Below are 22,037 nucleotides of genomic sequence, written 5' to 3' on the forward strand. Positions count from 1 at the left end.
GGGGTCTGGGAGCCCCCCATTCATAGCCCACTGCCCCCCTTTCTAAGGGAGCCCCAAGGACACTCTAGGTCTCTGGGGAGCAGTCTGAAAGCCAGCAGCCACTTCTAGTGTCTTCTTGCCCGAAACCCCTGTGATGGCACAGAAAGCAGGCAGAGCGGTGGGGTCCCGCCCAGACGGTACCTAAAGGGGTGTTGAGACAGACGCACTGCAGATCAAACCAGTAGTTCTCCACATCCTGCATGGAGTTCAGGATGTACAGGCGCCTTTCGAAGGGCCGGCTGCTATGGGCCAGGTTGTAATGTGGGTCACAGATGGTGGTGTCAACGATGACCGCGTTCTTCTTCAAGAAGATGAAGACCTAGAGACCCGTGGACAGGGCGAAGAAAGAACCTCAGAACCATGGTCAGGTCAGCTGTCTGGAAACTGCTCAGCCATCAGGACCCCGTTCATTCGGGCATTAAGAGACATTACCTGATCTTTATCCTGAAACTTTTCCGTGGGGCCAAACTGTAGCAGCCCCATGTGGCACAGCCTCTGAAGGTTCTCTACCACAGAAAAAATGTAACGTCTGGAAAACAGAGGGGAGTGGGGGTTCCAATCACCACATGATCAGCTGTGGTCAGAGGGTTTGCGTCTGGGCTGACGGATGCGACTTGCTCGTGGCTCCCCCTTCTACCTCGTAGGTCCTGGAGGACTGGCCTCAGGCCGGCCCTGGATGGAGACCCAGATTCTGCCCCTTCCCAACACCCAAGCCAGGGCAATGGAGCATCGAGCCTACATGGGAGATTGATTTAGAAAGTACAAGCAGCAAAAGGGGAAAACGATCCCAATACTTGCAGGAGACTTTTAACTTTTAAGGAGACTTGCAGGTTCTTTTAACCTTGGAATTCAGTAATAAAATTTACCCCCCTGCACCTCTCATTTGCCTATGTTTTATCCACAAGGCTCATAGGGCTGCTGAATTAACGAGAACCCCATGTCTTCGCAACCTGGAAGGCAGAACCCTTTCCTCTTCCTGGTGAATGATCATTCAGAGCCCTAACTTCAGGGAGCCTGCCAGGGCCCTCGGCCAGTCTGTGTCCATTCCAGGGACCTCACCTCTTGTACAGAAGCTGCTGCCGGACGGGCCTGGGCAGAAAGCGGATCAGCGTGTGCTTCTTCAGAGGGTCATTCAGAAACTCCTCAAGGTCATCTACCTAAGAGATCATTTTCAGGATCAGCTCACCCTCAAAGCCAGGGTCAACTGCAAGAATCATGAAACACAAGCACCACTCCTTTCTGGACAGTGGTCTCTCTGAACCCATTTTCTCCTTTCTCTGTATTTACCAAATTTCTAAAAAACATACTTTGTTATAATTATTTGTGTCTTTCAATCTATCTGACTGAGCTAACATAAGAACAAGTCTTTGAAGTACTCCCCTTGACCCACCAGGCAACCATCCATCCACCCAGTCATTTAGCCATCTCTATCCATCCATCCTGTCTATCCTCCCTCCCTGCCCTTCCACCCACCCACCCAATCTGTCTATCCACCCATCCATCCCACCATCTTTTTCCTTCCTTCCTTCCTTCCTTCCATCCTTGCACCCACCCAACCGTCTACCATTCATCCATCTGTCTATCCTTCCATCTTGCCCTCCCTCCCTCCCACCTTCCTTCCATCCATCCATCCACGCACCCACCCACCCACCCTTCCATCCATCCATCCACGCACCCACCCACCCTTCCATCCATCCATCCACGCACCCACCCACCCACACTTCCTTCCATCCATCCATCCACGCACCCACCCACCCTTCCATCCATCCATCCACGCACCCACCCACCCACACTTCCTTCCATCCATCCACGCACCCACCCACCCACACTTCCATCCATCCATCCACGCACCCACCCACCCACACTTCCTTCCATCCATCCACGCACCCACCCACCCACCCTTCCATCCATCCATCCACGCACCCACCCACCCACACTTCCTTCCATCCATCCACGCACCCACCCACCCACCCTTCCATCCATCCATCCACGCACCCACCCACCCACACTTCCTTCCATCCATCCATCCACGCACCCACCCACCCTTCCATCCATCCATCCACGCACCCACCCACCCACACTTCCTTCCATCCATCCATCCACGCACCCACCCACCCTTCCATCCATCCATCCACGCACCCACCCACCCACACTTCCTTCCATCCATCCACGCACCCACCCACCCACACTTCCATCCATCCATCCACGCACCCACCCACCCACACTTCCTTCCATCCATCCACGCACCCACCCACCCACCCTTCCATCCATCCATCCACGCACCCACCCACCCACACTTCCTTCCATCCATCCATCCACGCACCCACCCACCCTTCCATCCATCCATCCACGCACCCACCCACCCACACTTCCATCCATCCACGCACCCACCCACCCACACTTCCTTCCATCCATCCATCCACGCACCCACCCACCCTTCCATCCATCCATCCACGCACCCACCCACCCACACTTCCTTCCATCCATCCATCCACGCACCCACCCACCCTTCCATCCATCCATCCACGCACCCACCCACCCACCCTTCCATCCATCCACGCACCCACCCACCCTTCCATCCATCCATCCACGCACCCACCCACCCTTCCATCCATCCATCCACGCACCCACCCACCCTTCCATCCATCCATCCACGCACCCACCCACCCACACTTCCTTCCATCCATCCATCCACGCACCCACCCACACTTCTTCCATCCATCCATCCATGCACCCACCCACCCTTCCTTCCATCCATCCACGCACCCACCCACCCACCCTTCCATCCATCCACGCACCCACCCACCCACCCTTCCATCCATCCATCCACGCACCCACCCACCCACCCTTCCATCCATCCATCCACGCACCCACCCACCCACCCTTCCATCCATCCATCCACGCACCCACCCACCCACCCTTCCTTCCATCCATCCACGCACCCACCCACCCTTCCTTCCATCCATCCACGCACCCACCCACCCACCCTTCCATCCATCCATCCACGCACCCACCCACCCTTCCTTCCATCCATCCACGCACCCACCCACCCTTCCTTCCATCCATCCACGCACCCACCCACCCACCCTTCCACCCATCCATCCACGCACCCACCCACCCTTCCATCCATCCATCCATCCACGCACCCACCCACCCACCCTTCCATCCATCCATCCACGCACCCACCCACCCTTCCTTCCATCCATCCACGCACCCACCCACCCTTCCATCCATCCATCCACGCACCCACCCACCCTTCCATCCATCCATCCACGCACCCACCCACCCTTCCATCCATCCATCCACGCACCCACCCACCCACCCTTCCATCCATCCATCCACGCACCCACCCACCCAGCCTTCCTTCCATCCATCCATGCATCCAGACAACTGCAAGTCTGAAGTGTTTTCCCTTGGCTGGGTGAATGTAGGTTCTCTGGCCTAGAGCTGAGGGACCAGCCCCCACAAGAGCCCCGGGAGTCATCAGTACCTTGTAACTGACTTGCACAATCTGAACAAAGATGGAGAGGGGCAGGCAGAGGAGAATGTCACTGACGAGAGCCCAGCCGAAGCCAAAGTCCTTGTGGACTGGGATGGGAGGGACGTAGCGTTTCCATGAGGCTTCATCCACATATACTAGGAGAGAATCAGAGTCAGTGCTACAGGCAGGGTCCAAGTCACAATGGTGCTGTGGTATCATCCCAGCAGGTCCTGACTCCCTCTCACCACAAACTCGGGCAAAACCCTACTTGTCAGGCAGGAGGCCCACGGGTTCAGGAAGTCTGGATTATGACTTTATTTTGATCAGGGCACCACAGGGATTCAGCCGGTTCAGAGGATAAGGAGGAAGAAGCACTAGGACTCCCCCCTGGACGCTGCTGTGGTGTGCCTGCCTTGGGAACACCTCACCTTCCTCCGTGGGGAGCTCCACTTCAGTCTCCAGGGGGGTTCCATCTTGGTGGTCCTTGGGTGGGACAGAGGAGGCCTCTAGGTCACTTCTGGAGGAGGCCGGGACTCTCACCCTGCCCGGGTTCTGCTTTCCCACTCTTCTTGTACTGCCGAGGCCCGGCTTGTCCCCCAAGTGGCTGGTAGGGTGCCCGTAGATTAGGTACCACAGAAACATGTGTATTGCCCGCAGGCGAGGCATTTTGGGCAGAAACCCTAGAGAGCGGCCAAGTCCTGGAACTGAGGCAAGAGAGCAGGGAGGGCAGCGCTTGAGAACTCCCAGATTCACTTCAGATCAATTCGCCTAAGAACCACTGAGTCCCACGTGCCAGGGAGACAGCAAATGTTCTCTCACGGAACTTACTTTCCAGGGCAAAGGGCACAAATAACAAGACACCTAGAATCATGTATCAGAAAACAAAGCGAGGAAGGGGGAAGAGGGCTGTAACTCCACCTAGAGGACGGCTAAGGTCTTCAAGGTGGCGGGGGCACACAGGTTACCTGGGGATGTGCACCCTGGGACAAACGCGAGGTGCCGGAGATGCACGGGCGCCCAGTACATTCGGTGGAGGGCCAGGAGGCCACAGTGATGGGGTGCAGCAAGGGAGGAGGAGGGCGCCCCTGGAGAGAGCCTTCCAGACCTCCACACGGGGCCCCCCGGCTTGATAGGGCTGTGCAAAATATCCCCAAATCTAGGTTCTTTGAAAGCATCCAGTTTTTTTGACGACACAAATGAAGCGTTCCTTGGCCTTCCCCAGGGAGAGAAGACAGGTGAGGGAGCAGGGAGCCACGGGAGCAGGGCAGCGGGGTGGGCGGCCAGGAGGCCCTCCTCCACTGCCACGCCCACTGGAGGAACACGCTCACTGTCTTCTGTCTGCCAAGCGCGGGTGCTGCTCACTGCACCTGCTCCTGCCAGGCGCCCTCCCTCAGCCTGTACTTCCTAAGCCCCAAAGAGCGAAACACAGCTGTGACCGTGTGCGCAGAGAAGGAGGTCACACAAACAGCCTCTTCTGCCTGGGATCGTAGGTCTACTGGGCTGGGTGCCACACCAGGACACGGTCCGCACCCTGCCGGGTCACCTCTGCCCTCCCCTGCCAACGTGCAGGCTTATGGCCAAGAGAGGCGTGAAGCCCCAACCCAGCAATCGGCACTTGCCCTGCACACGTTCACCTCGGAGCAGCTTGGTGGGGGCCCAGGGAGGAGGCAACCCTGTCAGAGAATGGACTCTGGGAAAATTATACAAATGTCCAAACTCTTCAGTGACTTTAACTACCAGAAGGGTTATGAGGTCAGGAATGACAGGAGGTTTTCAGTGGCTTAGAGGATGTTCCAGCCCAAGGATACTGAGCAGAAGGAATTCATCTTTGTGACTCAATGCCTCACGTTAGGATCTAGCACAGTTTCATCTGAGTCTCCTGATAGCCTTGTGAGGTATGCAGGGCAAGAATCATGCCCACTGTGCAGATAGGGAAATTGAGGCCACCGGAGGCCATAGGACCACATGACCCAACTAGCAATTCAGACCTGCTTCTTCGGACTACAGCCCAGTGCTAGAACGCAGAACAGCAAGTGACCCAAACATCATCATGCAGACAACCAATGACACATCACAAGACACTGACGTGGAGCTGCTTTTTTACCTATAACAGGGTTATAATTTTTCAGCTGGGTGATGCCCATTTTCTCATCAGTTTTCTTCACCCGTCCGCTTTCTGGTTTAGAGGAAGCATTCAGCTGAGAGTCTCCTGATCCACTCGGACCCTCTTTTCCTTGACTTTCTTCTTCAACTTCTTGAGGCACTGGAGGCTGGGGCACTTTAACCCTGCAGTTCAAATACAAGATCGATAGTGTGTTGGGAGAACGAGCACTGGGAGGAAGGACAGGGTCTGCCCTCAGGAATCAGATGAAGCCACTTGGCCCTGAAGTTTCAACCTCACCTGCCTGTCAGAGTCAAGCAGATGATATGAATGAATAAAACGTGTCAGGTCACTAGACATTTGGGGGTGACAGGGCCTGTGGTGACCTGCAGAGGGCACCCCCACCTACAGGGCAGCTGCTACCTTGTAAGAAAAGCAGCCCCAAATGTGCTGGGTCCTCTGACACTTTCAGAAATGCCAGCGATCTGGGGCACCTGGGCATGACTCAATCAGTGAAGTGTCCAACTCGTGACTTTCGCTCAGGTCATGATCTCACGGTGGTGAGATCGAGTTCTGCGCTCAGTGGGCAGTCTGCTGGAGATTCTCACTCTCCTTCTCCCTCTGTCCCCCACCCCTGCTCACTCGCTCACTCTAAATTAATTAATTAAAAAAGAAGTGCCAGATACCAGGAATTGATGTGAAATCCATCAGCAACTGGTTCAAGCCAAGGTCTGCACTCCACGTGGAGCCCTGTGCCTGCCCACTGGCCACCTCCAGTGTAAACCCAGCTAAGAATTTTCTCCCACCCCTGAGTCTTCTCAGTCCGTGAGATGGTTTATGAATAAAATTAGAGAAGGCAACTGGACTTCGTTTTGAGCCATTAGGAGACTGAGTGAGCTTCACACTTCACAGAGCCCATGATTCGGAGTGCTCTGTTGACACCATTAGGCAGAGTAGAATGAAGAACAACAGGACTTCTTTTTTTTTCCTTAAAAATCCAGAAATTGGGGGTGCCTGGGTGGCTCAGTTGGTTAAGTGTCTGCCTTCGGCTCGGGTCATGATCTCAGGGTCCTGGGATTGAGCCCCGCATCGGGCTCCCTGCTCAGTGGGGCGTCTGCTTCTCCCTCTCCCTCTGCTGCTCCCCTAGTTTGTGCTCTCTCTCTCAAATAAATAAAATCTTAAAAAAAAAAAAAAATCCAGAAATTGCTAAACCAGTGAATGCACTGATCTCGCCTGAGCATAAATAAAAGGTGTTTGTGGAAACTGCTACAGGCAGGGTCACAAAGACCCAGGCAGCTTCCATGGATTCCTGTGGGGTGCCGCCACTTGCCTGTTTGCTGTGCTGGAATTGGAGATCCGGAAACGGACCTGCTCGATGGCACTTCTCACCAGCGGGTCATTCTGGTCCATGGACGGGTGCACGACCAGATCCACCTGCGGAGCGAGAGGTTGCAGTGTCTGGGGAGGAGCTGAGGGAGATCTAGCTCTACACCTCGGTTCCTCGGTGGATGCCACCCTGATGACACCTGTTTTCATTAACGTTTCCAAGAGACATCTGAGACCGAAGCGAAAGGTGTTGCTGAACAGTTTGCCATTACAATTTCTGGCACCAAGATCTCTCAAGTGAGTGAGCGAGAAAGCTCTGCCGTTGGAAACGTGCTGCTCAGGTCAGGTGAGGAACGTCTGCCCTGGAAAGAGAGCGGCCTGCCCTGCGGCCCCCGGCCTCTGCCACTCCCTGGCGGCCCGCTCCTGACACCCCACCGCAGCTATCTGAGAATTTCCCACAGTGGCTCCTGAGTCCTGAGGGCTTCCATCTGGAAAAGGTAAGCAACTTTCAATCTGCCCTCACTGAGAGCACCGTCGTGGGACTCCTGCCAGGTGTGTGTCTAAACCAACTGGCAGAGAATTTAGAGCCACTTTTGTCCTTTCACCTCGTCCAAGGTACTGAAGCCGAACAGTTAAGGGTGGTGACCATTTCATGTGCGTCATCTGGGGTGACAAAGGAAGACAGCTTGGTGGAGGTGAGCAGAAGGTGGTGGCCAGGCAAGAGATGGCAGGCATCAGGGTCATGGCCCCCCAAGAGCCAGGTTCGCTTCCGTCTCTGCTGCTGGCAGGACAGAGCAAGGTAAGGTTTCCTACACAGGTGACTCTGGCCGGCAGGTCTCACGGGGAGAGGTGGGTCACACGGAATGGGCAGTACCACCTGGACGGGGACCAGCTTCTCATCTGTGAAATGGGGACCCTTCTTCGATGCCCTGCCAACTTTTGGGGGCTTCTGTGAGGCTCCAATGAGATGCAGGTAGGCAACACCTTGGAGCATTTACAAGCATGGTACAAATACACCGCATTCCCGTCCCCCCACTGCACAGTGGTCAGTCCGGTCCCCGAAGGCCCAGCGGGCAGGGCAGGACATAGAAGCAAAGGCTTAAGTGGGTGCTGCCACCCGGCAGCTCCAATCAACGTACCTCCAGGGGGTCAGCGGGCAGCCCACCGGCAGCACGGGCTCTATGTGCCGGACAAAGTGCCGGGGAGCTACTGCAGCTGACTCTGGAGGTCAATGCACAGCACTGCAGCCCTCCCCAGCCGGGCACACAGGCTACTAGGACAGTGACATCAGCAGTGCCTGTGGCAGCAGGCCCGGCACTGGTGCCTTCATGTCTGAGGTCGTGGGATCCTCGGTGCTTACTCGTGGTGCTCTGGCCCCACCCTCTCCCTCCATTCCGCTCGGTGCACACCAGGCCAAACTGGAGCTGGGCACAGTGGATCCCTGGGCCACTCCTAGACTGGGGGAGATTTCCTTGCCCTCATCCCCGTCCTGAGAAGGCTACCTACCCCCCCCCCCCACCCAATAACTGCTCTGTGAAGATGAACAGAAATCTAAGGGGCTGCTGCTGAGGGGTGGGGGCTTTTTGTCTTTCAATGAGAGAGGTCAGCACAAGGATCCCCCGCCTGCTCCAGGGGAGGAGTGGCAGGTTGGTGGGGGGGACAGGAGAAGGGCAAGGTCAAGGGGACTCAACAGCAGACAGAAAAACTGATGAGAGCTGCCAACCTGGAAGGGCAGAAACGGTGTAAGTGATTTCTCACGCTGCTCTGTGTTTCTCAAACTTCAACTGTCTCCAAAAAATAAAATAAAGTAAAAAAGAAGAAATGACCTCACCAGCTTATTAAGGAAACACCACATCAAAGCACAGCTTTCTTAAGGCAGAGATTTACAACGCAGCCAGAAAAAAAGGGTCAGACCATTACCAGTGCCTGTGCCCGCAGCACCTTCCCTCTGGTCCCTGGGCCCGGCAGGGCTCTCTCCAATTCCTCCGACCCTGGAAAACGCACGCCTTAGGATATGTGCAGAGCTGCTGAGCTCCAGTTGCTATGGGAATGGCCCCCAACTTTAAATTTCACAGAAACAGACAAACTGAAGCCAGAAGATCTACAGGTGCGCAGTGTGTCCTGAGTCACCACTGTCACTTCCTCGGGGACGTTTCCTCACGTCTCCGTGGCAATTGTTCTTGGTGTGCTGGCCTACACCCTCCACCTGCTCAACGTGGCTGAATCTCTGCCAGCACTGCTCTGGACTTCGATGTGTCCTACTTGCCTTCCTGTCACTCAGGGCGGGCCTGGGCGCTGGACACCTGCTCTCGGGCCTGTGCTTACTGCTCTGAGGTCCAAGCGAGTTATTCCTCTTTTGGGTTTCCTGCCCCCACAGCCCCTGCTCCCCAGATGATGAGGCACAACAGGAGACTGAGTTACTAGCAACAAAGAAACAAGTAAAAACGGACAAGGACAAGAGGAGCCCGACAGGAAAACAGCCAATAGCATGAGGCTAGCATGGTGGGTGCCGGAGAGCCTAGTGTACCTTCTTCTTGATGCCATCCTGAATAACCGTGGTCCGATACAGTCTCAGGAGGCCCTCCTCAGACAGGTTGCGCACCAAGCGGACAATGGACTTCTTGCAGCACTTGGTAGACACACCTTCTTGCTTCTCCTGATCCATGATCATTTTCTGAATCCTGGGGTGTCACCAAATATGAAGTTAATATTCCCAATAATCTCATCACAAGGTAGCTAAAGGCAAGCCGCCACTCCCAGCAGCTTCACATGCTGTGCCATTGCCTGGGACCTAACGGGAGAGCGTGATTCCTGACAATGATGGGGACCCTGGGGGCCGTGATGGGGTTGTCTGCACCCTGTCTCCGTGCTAATTTAACTCCCAGACACAGGATGGTCCAGTGTTCTGCTGTCAATACTCAGGTCCGCAGCTCTTTCTGATTCCTCTCCTCGTGTGTCTCACTGTCTAGATCTTACTGAGTCACTGCAGTGATGTTTCCAGATCACTGATCCTTGAATGGCAGGGCCAGCAGGATATTGGCAATGTCCGGCCAAACCCCTCACGGTCCAGACGAGGGGACGAAGGCAGCACTATCTGCACACGGTCTCCCCAGACTGAAGATGCGGCCCAGGAGACGGTGCTGATGGTGGGTTAGAAGGACCCCACAGGAGTGCAGAACCTCTACGTGCACAGAGCCACCCCAGACAGACAAGCTCTACCTGCCTCTCTGTTTTTGCTTTCGTATCAGACTGCGTTTGAACCAAAGGCTCCATGCAGAACTAAGAACACCTTATAAGCTGATTCGATTATTTGCCTAAGTTTCTTCTCCAAGGAAAGAGAGGAGCCCTGCCCTTTCCCCACCTTCCACTTCTCGCTCACTCACTCTCTCCCCGTCTAGGGGCTCGATGTTCCTCAATGTCTAAACTTCCTGAATCACTAGAACAAGTGCCAAATCCTTTCTACCACACAGGGATGCAGAAGCCTCTTGGTTATATCTGTGGCTTGTGATAACGAGCTGGCCTGAGATTTACTGTTAGCACAAGACAAACAGACGGCTCCTTACGTGAACAAGCTCTCGATTAAGCGCAGATTGGTGACGGCTTCTATGATCAGGTTCCTGCGTTTGAGGAGCCGGTAAGTTTCGTGGGGTTTGTCTTGGCCTGGGCCATGCTTCCCCGTTTTCTGGGAACTGCCACTCTCCTAGAGCAGGGACCAAAAGAAGAACACAATGGGCTCAGTGAGGTTAGGCGGCCAGACACCATCCCTGCAGGTGCGCTTTGCCTCTTTAGGGAATTTCTACGCCCACGTTTCAAGAAGGGAAGTCCAGAGGGCTGTGACTCTCTGGGAATATAGGACAGAAGCAGAGGTGGGCTTCTGGGTTCACGCAGCTGTCCCTCGGTACATTAGGATGTGTGAGAAATGAGACAAAGGGAGGAGAGGGCTGTGCGCGCGCTCTCCCATTCCTGCCCAAATGCCCACGGTTCTCTTCATGGCTCCTGTCTTCTAAGTGCTTCCATGAACTCCTTCCATTTGCCCTTGGATCAGAACTATTAAAACCCCCGTGGGTCCCCTGAAGGGAAGGGAAATCCTGACTCCAACATATTCCTTGCAAATCACTTGGTACAAATGAGCACCCAACGGTGGCCCAGGGCCTCCTGCGCTGGATGCCCTCCTCAGAGCGGTGCTTTCAGGAGAATGAGAACGAGCTCGAGGAGGCTGCTCGCTGCTCGTGTCAGAACAGCCAGCCCCAGATCACTTCCCTGCTGAGGGCCAGGACTTCAGGAGAGGCACAGTTCTTTCCTGAAGGGGAACCAGCTCAAAAGGGCTCAAGATTCAAGAAGGGGCCCAGGAGAAAGACCTCTGTGCTCTCCCGCTCTAGAGCAAACATTTTGGAGGGGAGCCGCATGAGTATATTGGCCACCTGCCGGGGGTCGGGGGCGGTGGCTGGAGAGCAAGGTATAGAGGTGCTCTACCAACAGCCTTCCAGATATGGCCTTCACACCTTCTCAGCACAAGGCAGAAAGAGGGACGGCATTCTGCTCTGACTTTGGGAACAGATTTCTAAGAGGAAGAGAAAGAGCTGAGCCAGGCAAAGGCATTCTAGGACCTGGAGGGAGAGTGCGTGCTACTGGAGACACGTGAGCCTGATCACAAGGTGCCAAGGAGGTGGGGAGGTGAGCAAGGTAGGCAGACCCTCCGGAACCTGTTGGATCCACCTGCTGGCAGGCCTAGCTTCTTCAGTGAGACACAGTCCCAGCCAGGACTTGAGAGATTATGGCATCCAAAGGTGAGGAAGGGGTTCAGAGTTTCTAGAAAAATCCACAGAAAGCCTTTGCACCCCACGCTTCATCGCTTCTGCTGTAAGGCTGGTACCAAAAGCACAGGCCTCCACACCAGTGAGGGAGAAGCAAGGGGGGAGCTCCACACACATGGGTTCTTGTCCCCACTTTGCATCTGCTGGGCAGGCAAGTCGCCCACTCCCCAAGGACCTCCCCATCTCGCCCCGGTCCAGAGCTGACATCGCTCTGATGGGGTGCTTGAGGCCTCCACGAAAGAGCAGGACCAGCATGTAAAGCCGCCCCGATCCCAGCTGTGCCCTGCGCGGGTTGCCTCGTCCTGACACCATGCTTCTGAAGCACAGGAGACACATTCAAGTGACAAAGGACAGCATAAGGTGAACTGAATCCCATCACGAGAGTGGTGCTCCTGTGTCAATGGCCTTTTTAATCCTTCTAATTACGCTGATGGAAAGCATTTGATTCTATTGCGTCTTTAACCTGGTGACACCCAACAGTATCTGGCCAGAACGTACTGAACAGTTTGGGGTTTCTTTGATCTATTTTATAATTACCTTCCTGTCATGGCAAATGACGCTGGCCATTCATCTAAGGCAGGGCTTCTCGGTGCAGACACTGCTGATATCTGGGGCTGGCTAACTCTCTCTTGTGGGCTGTCCCTGCACATTCTAGACTAAGCAGCACCCCCTGGCCTCCACCTACCAGACGCCGGCGGCCCCCACTCCCCCAGCCATGACCAGCAGACATGCCCCGTCCAGACATGTCAGATGTCCCCGGGGAGGCTAAGTCAGCCGAGAGTGGGAAGAACCGCTAATCTAAACAAATGTTCCTTCCAAAATAAACTTCAATAGAGTGAGTGGTTGGAAATGACAAGGCCATGTAAACAACAGTGCCGCTTTCTGGCTGGGAGCACTCAGCACGCAGTGCTCGCACCCTCACTGGCTTTGCCGCTGTTGCCGTGACTCGTGCGTACAGAACTGAGAAGGCCGAGGTCCGCCTGTCAGCAGCCCCACTGTGAGCACTCACCTTTGGGTTCTCGAGCCTGACCTCTTCGATCACGGTTATGTCACCGCTGCTGCTCTTCGTGCAGCGGGAGCCGAAGGCCACGCTGGGATCTGCGGAGCTGCCGGGGTCCTGCGGGCTGTCCCTGCTTGCGGAGCTCTGGCAGCGTTTCTCCTCGGCTGCCCCCAGGGAGGAAGGCAGCTGCTTCTTCGGTGGGTGGAGGTTTCCGACTTTCCAGCTGCCTGCAGTGGAGGGGTGGGGGGAACGTGAGTGAAATGCAGCCCCCTCGAGGGCCACCAAGAAGGGCACTTACGCTCGGCAGCCAGACCAGCCCCACGCGGGCCCAGGATTCCACGCGGATGGTTGGAGGACTCGGGGGCAGGACCAAGTGAGCAGGGTGGGTGCCCCTCCCCACCCCACTGCCCTGCTTAGCTGGACGCCAGACCTGCAAACTTGTCATGGGCTCCACCCACCACACGTTTAACAAAGTTCTAACTCAACTAAAAACTTGAGCGCTCGTCAGATGGCTGGAGGGTAGGGGACGGAGGAAGTTGACTGGATCGCATCCCCTTACTAGTAAAAACACAACAAAACAAAATGAACATTGGCCAAGGAGGATTGACTTGCAAGCAGCCAGGAGACAGACCACATGACCATCTCCTCCAAATTTAGGATTATGTGATCATGTGACACCAACAGGTCCCCAGTTAGGACAGCACCAAGGAGATCCCCAAGTGTCTGCTAAACCGAATGGGCTGTTTTCTGAACATCCCCGGAGCCAGGCGGGATTGGCAGCAGCTCAGACGGAGGGCACACATGCGCCCCCAGCCTCACCAGCCCTTCCCCCGCTGACCCTGAGGGCACCCCCTACCCTTTGCTGAGGTGGACTGATGAGGCTGGGTCCCGAGACTGGCGTTCAGGTTGGCCTTCCCGTCACTCTGGGACACTCTGCCTTTCCTCTTGCTGCGGCCCTCCTCCTCGCTGTCAGATTCAGAGAGGAACGTGTCCTCCCCTTCAGGCACAAGTGACTCCTCCTGCACCGAGGCCAGGCTCACTGTGGTCAGCAGCTGGCTCCGGGCTTTCTCCCTTTTGTACTGCCGGCTCAGGTCGCTCTCTTCTGCAAACACGCAGGAGATGTACTTGGTGGTCCGCTGACGCCCTTCGTCCTCCATGAACCCCTGGAGGGGATATGAGATGTGTTCAATCACATTTGGAGCGCGCGACAACACTCAGGCATGCGGGTGAGCCAGGGGCTGCTTCCTGATCTTTCCTGCACCTCCCCTGTCACTGCTGGGGCCCTGCATCGGCCCCGCTGACGTTCCCTCACTGTCTTCCTGTCTGCTTATTTCTCAGGTGCTGCTTCCACAGGCCTGTCGGAGATGGTTTTCCACACTGCAATCCTGAGTCTGGGTCTGCTCTACAGAACCGTGAGCTCCTTGAGGGCAGGGTCCTAACTTGGCCCTCCCCAACTCCCCAGTGCCTGGCACGGGCTAGGCCTGCAGGAAGTGGTTAGGGAGCAGTGCGTGTTAGCTATGCAGGATTCGAGGGTTCAGAAATGTTTTCACGGACTGGAGGTCACAGCTCCATGCGGCCCCTGCCTTGGGGGTGGAGGATGAGGCCATCACCAACCCACACTCATTCTTATCTTCCCTGTTCGAACAGGGGAAAAGGGGCTTCCCCAGGCCCTTAATGGCAGGAAGAGCAACACCTTCTATATGCCAAGCTCATGCCAAGGCACACGCCAAGCGTTCTGCAATCATTAGCTCGACTGTAATCCTGCCTTCCAGCAAAATGGTCAAAATGTTGGCAAGAAGAGAGGGAAGGATAAGGGCTGGAATGCAGGCATGAATTCTGAAAGGGGACCAGCAGATGCATTTGGTCAGCCAACCCGCTGTCCCCAGGAGCCAGGCAAGTGATGAGAGAGAGGGAGGCCTGAGTGGAGAGAGCCCCTGGACAGTACCTGCTTTGACTAAAGGGGCTGTAGGAGGTTAGCCAGCTTCCTGGGAGTCCCCACACGACTATGCCCCCCATGCGGCCACATCTCCTGCTGACTTTTCAGAGCTTAAAGACTGATTCTGTTTTTGAAAAAGTGAAAACCAACAAAAACCAGTGTCAGGGAGTCGGCGGGGGGCGGGGGGGGCCATGACATGCCTGTGGGCAGCCACCTGCCACCGAGACCGGCTGAGACAGCCCTTGGCTATCACGCCCCGTGTGCACCCAGACGCTATGAAGCGTGCGCGTGACTCATGATGTTACCTTGACAACCTTGAATCTCTGAAGAAGACGACACAGCATTCTTGCTTCCAGCTTTCCCACATTCATAGCCACTCGGATTTCAGCTTGGGAAATTCCTTTCGTGCCTCTGCGCTCAACTGTGGGAAACGATATAAGGCGTGAGCCTCGGCCTCTGCAAAGGAGCCCTCCTGCACAAGGCCAAGTCCACTCCCGCCACCCTCATGAAGCCCAGACTCGTCAATGTGGTGGAGCCAACATGCAGAATACAGTCTCTTGTCTCCTCTCCCTGCCCTACCAAGAACCCTTGAACACTCCTCCCAAAAGCTAATGCTTTGGGGCTGCCTCCTCCCTGTCAGAACAGTAAATGGTAAGTGACCGGCTGTGGATGTGCTCAGCTCTGGTACCATCACTTTTGCCCAGCAGCAGGGAGCTCGCTCTTTCCTGGGGACTTTGCCAGATACATGAGACGGATCCTGTTTTTTTAAAAAATTTTAATTAAGAGCTTTTTTCCATTTCCCTGGCTTTCTGGGCAGACTCAGAGGCATTCCGGACCCCGAAGCCACCGGGCCCCGCGGTAGGCGAGCGGCAGGCGACTGTGCTCTATTACTGGCTCCCTCTACTTTGGCAGCTCCTGCCCTACTACATGCTGTCACTGTCTGTGCCTCCAAGAAGCCCTCTGAAATTCACTCAGTGGCTCTGGGACTGGGAACTCCAGGACGGAGCCTGGTGGACGTGGGGGCAGGGGAGGCAGGAGGCCCGCCCCACAAAGTGCACGAACCACAGGGCGGGCTTTGCGGCAAAGCTCTGTGTTCAGAAAATAGTTCCCGCTTTATTTCTGCTGCGGTGCACGCTTGAGGCTGCCGGGTATGAGCCGTCTGGATAAAGGAGAGCTTGCAGCCCTTGTACTTGCACAAAAATAAACATCAGAATAAAAGGGGGGCTGCCTGGGTGGCTCAGTCGGTTAAGCGTCAGACTCTTGATTTCAGCTCAGGTCATGATCTCAGGGTTGTGAGATCGGGCCCAATGCTGGGCTCCGTGCTGGGCGTGGAGTCGGCTTGAGATTCTCTCTCCCCTTCTTCTTCCTCCACCCCCCAAACCAAGTGCACACTTGCATTTTCTCTCAAAAAAAGAATCAAAAGAGGGGACAAGGATGTATCACCATATCAAACGAATAACGTGCTCAAAGTAGGCATGACAGGGTTAAGGGCAGCTTTTCCCAAACTGTGTTCTGAGGAACCCATTTGGAGTGATACTAAGAGTTGATAAAAAATGCCAAAAAGCCCCTCAAAAAGGCTGTGCTGATTCACCGGTGTGGCTTCGTACCAGCTGCTGACTCGTGTCCCATGGCCACTGCACCTCCTCTGTCCACCTCCCCACAGGGACCCGCGGCCACCCCATCTACGGCTCTGGGTCACTGCTGTCTTAGTGGATTCTAGGGGGTCTAGGGAAAGGGCGAGGAGTGGGGAGAGATGATTACCCTCCCGCCATCACTAGACTCCGAGCTTGCATTAAGTCTAGACCAATTTCAGAAGATGGGGGTGGCTCTCAAATCTTTGCATTGTAGTATTAATGGCTCAGTTTTTGAGTGCTTTCCACAGAGGAGCACTACACTGACATTCTACACTGACATTCCGATACGACTCCTCACTCAGTCCCCCTCATGCGCTGGGGTGCATATCATCCCCAGTGTAGAGACGTGGGAACGGAGGCTCAGGGACCTTGCTACCGTTCTACCACACTCAAATCCGACCCAAAGCCCGACCCTTCCAGGGAACCATGGGGCTCCCTGCTGCGTCCCACTCTCAACAACACAGCCCTTTCCTTCACCACGTGGGCAACACATCTCTGGACCCGCAGCGCATGGGAGTCACACACCCGCAGGTGCTCGCCCATGGGACCTACTGAGTTCATAGGTCTGCGTGAGCATGTCCCGCTCGTACACGATGTCCACCGGGGGCACTGCCTTGGAGATGACCTCCTCATCCTCATCGTCGTCCTGGTCATGGTCATCCTCGACCTTCCGTTTAAATTCCTTCAGCAGCCTGAGGCAGCGCACCATGACGTCTGTCCCTAGGAACACAACGTGGCATGTTTTCTAGCAATGAGCAGAACACTGCTGGGGAGGGGGGCGCAGGGGGCAGGGGGCAGAGCTGAGACAGACACCCAGAGAACGGATCGAGTTCAGAATATTGAAAATGGCACGTCCTGGGGCACAAGACCTGGACGTGTCCTCCACAGAACCGTTTTGTGTTCCGTATAATTAGTAAACAAGGAAATGCAAATGAGAAGAATAATGCGGTGCTGTGTCAGTCCCATTAACCAAACAGCAGCCTTCTCCTGCTTGAGACAAGCTCTGCGACAGGAGGAATCGGGCCTGTCTGTCCACGCCGGCTCCCCGGCACCCAGCAAGGTGCCCGGCACATGAGCAGTACTGCCCAAAGGGTGAAAGCCACTTCTCCCCTTTTAAGGGGAGACCCACTGCCAGGAAGTTGCGGTGGCTGTGTAAACGCATTCTAGAACCCTCTGAGCGGATTGCTGGAAGGCTTTGATCAGTGATGCCAAGAGTGGGAATTTATTCCAAGAAAACTCCAGGAGGAGGCAAAAGCTGCCAGCCCAAAGAGGTCCACACAGCACTCTGTGCGCTAGCTTTCCAGAACCACACAAACAATGAGGGACTGAGTGGTGGGGAACCGACAAGCCGCCGATCTGTGGGCTAGCATGGCCCTTCAGACACTCACAATGTGCCCACACCCAACCCACGCAAGCACCACGTGAGAAAAGTAACAAGCTTGGGCCATGGCTGTATCAAGAGAAAAGCCGCAAGGGAGAGTGAAAACATCTCAACAGTTTACTAGTGCGAACTCACTCGTGTGATACCGACAATGCCAGGAGTCATTATATAGACGGGGAAACTGAGGTACAGAGGATGACATGACTTGCCCAAGCTCTCTGGAACTTGTAAGCAACAAGGGCAAAGGTACTCGGGCGGGGTCACAGGTCTCCACTGCAGAAGAAATGATCCCTCACTAAGAGGTGCTAGGACATTGGAGTGTGGGGGCAGACTAAGGACCCCTCGAGGGCGGCCAAGTCCCGTGACCTGGAGCCTGTGAATACGTTACCCGCTGTGGCAAGAGGGACTTGCGGGCGTGAGTTAAGGCTTTTTGCTGTGGGGGTGGTCTTATCCTGGAGAATCCTGGTGGGCCAATGTGAGAGTCCTCAGAGAGGGAGGCCGGAGGATCAGAGTGAGAGAACTGGAAGATGCCAGGCCGCTGGCTTTGAAGATGGGAGGGAGAGAGCAGGCGCCAAGGAACGCAGGGGGCCTGTAGAAACTGGAACTGGCCAAGAAACGGGTTCTCTCCTAGAGCCTGCTGAAGGAGCAAAGCCCTGCTGACATTGTTGAGTTTAGCCCTAGGAAATCCATCTCAGACTTCCAGAACTGTGAAACCATAAAGCAGTGCTGTCTGCAGTCACTAAGTCTGCGGTAATTGTTAGAGCAGGGATGCAGATGGTTTCTCCACCTGGACACCGAGGGGCATAACCCAGGTACCAGTACGGGGGGGTGGCACAGTAAAGCTGGTCTCTGCCACCCAGTGCCTCTGTGCAGGAGCTGTGGCCACCGGGGGCCTTCCCATGGGGTGGGAAAAGTTCACACCAACCACGGCAGACTGACCTCTGAGCAAGGTCAGGTACAATACCGCAAGTGGGGCAAGGGAGTCTCATAGGGGGCAGAGCATGTGGCTTGCAGGTGAAACTCACAAACAGTAATCCATCTCAGGTCCCTGAACTCATCAGACTTACCCTCAGAGCAGGGTCCGGCCAAGGCCGACTCACTAGAACCCTCCCGGAGGGCAGGCCTAGGGCAAATGGTCACAGAAGTGTGGGAAGCCTTAGCCTGGTGCTGATTTGCCTTCACTCCTCACAGTGACAGACACGCCTCACAAAGACACTCCCCCTCCACCCCCGTTCGTGATTTTTCAAGAGAAGAAACATGACGTCACAGCACTGGCTTCCACACCTGCCAGGCCCTCTCATGTTCTCCTGCTTCCCAGGGCTCTGCCCTTTGCTCAGGGTCCCTGCCCTTTACTCTCCCTCCATTTCTCCCTCCCCAGATGGGAGCCTAAAGCAACCAGGAGGGGAGGCATGGCGACGAGGGGGAGCCTTGGGCCCGTCTGTATGGGTGAAAATTATTTCAAGGCTCAAGTGACCAGAACTGCATGTTTCATTGAGATTTCCTCCTAGTAGCCAGCACACCCAGCATACAGGCAGAACACCAACCACTGAGTCATTCCCCACTCGGTCTTCCCCCTGTTCTCTACCCAAGCCCCTCCCACGCCTTTCAGCCCCCCTCTTGCCTCTCAGACAGTGCCTGCAGAGACTGCTCCTAACACCATTGCTTGAACGCATGCAACGTGCCAGACACCGATCGAAGCTCTCTGTGTGTTATACAAGCTGGTCCCCACCGCGGCCTGAGGAGGTGGCACCTACCATCCCGTTCCCCACTTGAGGACACCAGGAGCTAAGGCATTTGCCCAAGCTCCCGCTCCTTAGCAAGGGAGGAGCTGGGATTTACCAGGCAGTCTGGCTTCCGAGCCCAGGTCCCAAACCTTGGACAACATACGGCCCCTTATTCATTGGCATCCATGTGACCGAGCACAGTGGGTGACCCGGGGCAGGCGATGCTGGCTTCTGCAGGAGCGGCGGCCCAATGCAGCACGTAGGGGCAGCAGACCAGCACGCTCAGCAACAGCCCAGCGTAGGTCTGCCACCCCGTTTTAACTTCCTTAAGAGATTAACTGGCCATGAAAAGATGGAACACCCAGCAGCGCTCAACATCAGCACAGGTGGTGGGGGAGAGAGGCTACTACACCCTCGTGGATCCAAAGGGCCATGAAGGAAACCCCTCCCGGCCTTCCCGGCTTCTGCTCCTCACAGCCTCCAGTCGGCACCTGGGCTCCCCTCTGCTTTGACAGCACTCGATGCCCGTCCCCTGTCACAGCCTTGTCCTGATGGCCCCACTGGCGGCAGCCAGGACGGCCAGACCTACAAAGGAGCACTGGGACCAACCTGGGCTCCAGAGTCACACAGACACGGGTCATCTCAGCTCTACGACCCGAGACTCTGGGGAATGACTGAGCAGAGCTCTTTGTGTTCAGCTTCGTGAAGTGAGAGGCCGAGGTTCTCTACCCCCCGCATTAGTGGTCAGATGGCCGGACAGGATGTCTGTGGAGGGGGGCACGCAGCAGTCGACCCTACCAGCGAGCCCTTGCTGTGTCATGGGCCTTAAGGGAACTGACCCCTCAGATCACACAGTCCGAGGCTGGGGGCCCCCGTAAGCCCCATGACAGCGTACTTTCAGTGGAGAGTTCGGCTCAAGCAGCTCAGACTGGGCTCAGCGCGAGGCCGCTGTGCTTCCAGAAGGCCATCCAGATGGTTGCTGGTGAGGTTTGGGGCCACGGGGTCTGCAGCTCTGCCCATCCCACACAGCATGGCTGATTTCCCTGCCACGAATCCCAACAGCACTGGATCCATCAGACAAGGAAACCCCGATCATTTACCCAAACTGTGTCTGCAACCTCAGTACCAGCAACCCTTATTGGAGGAATCACAGGCCTTCTAATAGCAACCACAGAAGCCTGGGTGCAGGGCTTACTTTCCAGGAACAAAAGGCAAGAGAGAACCAACCAGATCACTGCACATTCTCGGCATCTTAAAGGGGCTCAGTCGGTTAAACGCCTTCAGCTCAGGTCATGATCCCAGGGTCCGGGGATCAAGCCCCACATTGGACTCCTTGCTCAGCGGGAGCCTGCTTGTCCCTCTGACACTCCTCCCTCTCGTGCTCGCTCTCACTCACTCTCTCTCTCAAATAAAATCTTAAAAAAAATAAAAAAATAAAGATATAGTGTGCACTAATGTCCACAGTTTCACACAAACCAAGCACATAGTACTTTTCTGCCAAAGATCCAGGATGGGCTTGCCATGACATGAAAGAAGAATGGCTTCATTTCAACATTCTGAAGATCCAGAAAGGAAGAAGGGAAGGAGTGAATCCTTCCTGAGCACCTAGGATGCACCAGGCACTGTGTCAGGTGGTTGCAGAAGCTATTTTAATCATCGTGCAGGTTCTGCACATGACTACTGCCATCTTATGAAAAAGGAAAGCAGGCTCAGAGGGGTCAAGTGACCTAATGGATGTCTCAGACCTAGAAAGTGGCCTTTCTCCCACACTGGGCCACCTGGCAGGGCTGCAACTCCCAATTTTCACCGGAAAACACCATTCCCTGTAAAGGGAAATCCAGAGTTGCTGTGAAGTGGGACCAACAGCCTGTGTTTCTCACATTCCCAACCAAGATCTCACCTGGCCACCTAGCAGACTGGGGCTCTCTATGTGATGAACCCAGGAGAGAACAAAAACAGGACGGGAACAAATGAGCACCATGGCAGACTCACTCTTGGATGTCACCAACAAAGGGACAGTCCTACTGGTAAGCCAGGGAGAGGTTACATATATTCCTATTATGTATATATGTATATTCAGTGTACATGCCCGTCCTGCCACACCCACACACACCCACACACACACCCACCCACCCCTGGACGAGCCTAGGATGGTCAGTGCTAGGGCGTCATTCAGGTAGTCTGGAAACTGAAATGAGAAACCAGCCCATGGGACATTATAAGGAGGGAACAGCCTTGGGTAACTGCTAGACACACAGAATTCAGGGTTGTACTCCCAGTGAGGGAGGGTGCTGCAGCCCATACCCCAGGGTGATAGAACCAGTTACAAATCTGGGCTCTGGGGACCCTTGGGCGGCACAGTCGGGTTTGCTCAGGTCATGATCTCAGGGCTAAGAGATGAGGCCCTGCATCAGGCTCCACACTCAGCATGGAGTCTGCTAAGGTTTCTTTCTCCCTCTCCCTCGGCCCCTCCCCCTGCTCTCTTGGTCTCTAAAATAAATAAATAAACCTTAAAAAAGAAAAAAATATGGGCTCTGGAGTGTCTCTGGTGAGAACCTGCCCTTGCCACCTACCAGCTGGATAACCATGGCTAAGTGAGTT

The 22,037-nt window shown here is 55.3% G+C and overlaps 1 protein-coding gene across 1 annotated transcript in view; it reads right to left on the reverse strand.

Moving 5' to 3' along the window:
* Positions 1 to 22,037, reverse strand: part of GTF3C1 (general transcription factor IIIC subunit 1) — a 72,948-nt gene that overhangs the window by 26,157 nt on the left and 24,754 nt on the right. Inside the window, exons 7-19 of the mRNA XM_028109918.2 lie at positions 16,884 to 17,051; positions 15,003 to 15,118; positions 13,618 to 13,924; positions 12,771 to 12,988; positions 10,511 to 10,647; positions 9,475 to 9,628; positions 6,952 to 7,055; positions 5,625 to 5,806; positions 3,949 to 4,224; positions 3,530 to 3,675; positions 1,099 to 1,196; positions 472 to 568; positions 181 to 358 (exon numbers count right to left, since the gene is read on the reverse strand). Of these exons, the coding sequence (XP_027965719.1) occupies positions 181 to 358; positions 472 to 568; positions 1,099 to 1,196; positions 3,530 to 3,675; positions 3,949 to 4,224; positions 5,625 to 5,806; positions 6,952 to 7,055; positions 9,475 to 9,628; positions 10,511 to 10,647; positions 12,771 to 12,988; positions 13,618 to 13,924; positions 15,003 to 15,118; positions 16,884 to 17,051 (2,181 nt within the window). The remainder of the gene's footprint in view (positions 1 to 180; positions 359 to 471; positions 569 to 1,098; positions 1,197 to 3,529; positions 3,676 to 3,948; positions 4,225 to 5,624; positions 5,807 to 6,951; positions 7,056 to 9,474; positions 9,629 to 10,510; positions 10,648 to 12,770; positions 12,989 to 13,617; positions 13,925 to 15,002; positions 15,119 to 16,883; positions 17,052 to 22,037) is intronic.

The sequence above is a fragment of the Eumetopias jubatus genome, unplaced genomic scaffold, assembly GCF_037043125.1.
Source record: "Eumetopias jubatus isolate StellerSeaLion01/CBP00866 unplaced genomic scaffold, mEumJub1_p1.0 scaffold_12, whole genome shotgun sequence".
Classification (NCBI taxonomy): Eukaryota; Metazoa; Chordata; class Mammalia; order Carnivora; family Otariidae; genus Eumetopias; species Eumetopias jubatus.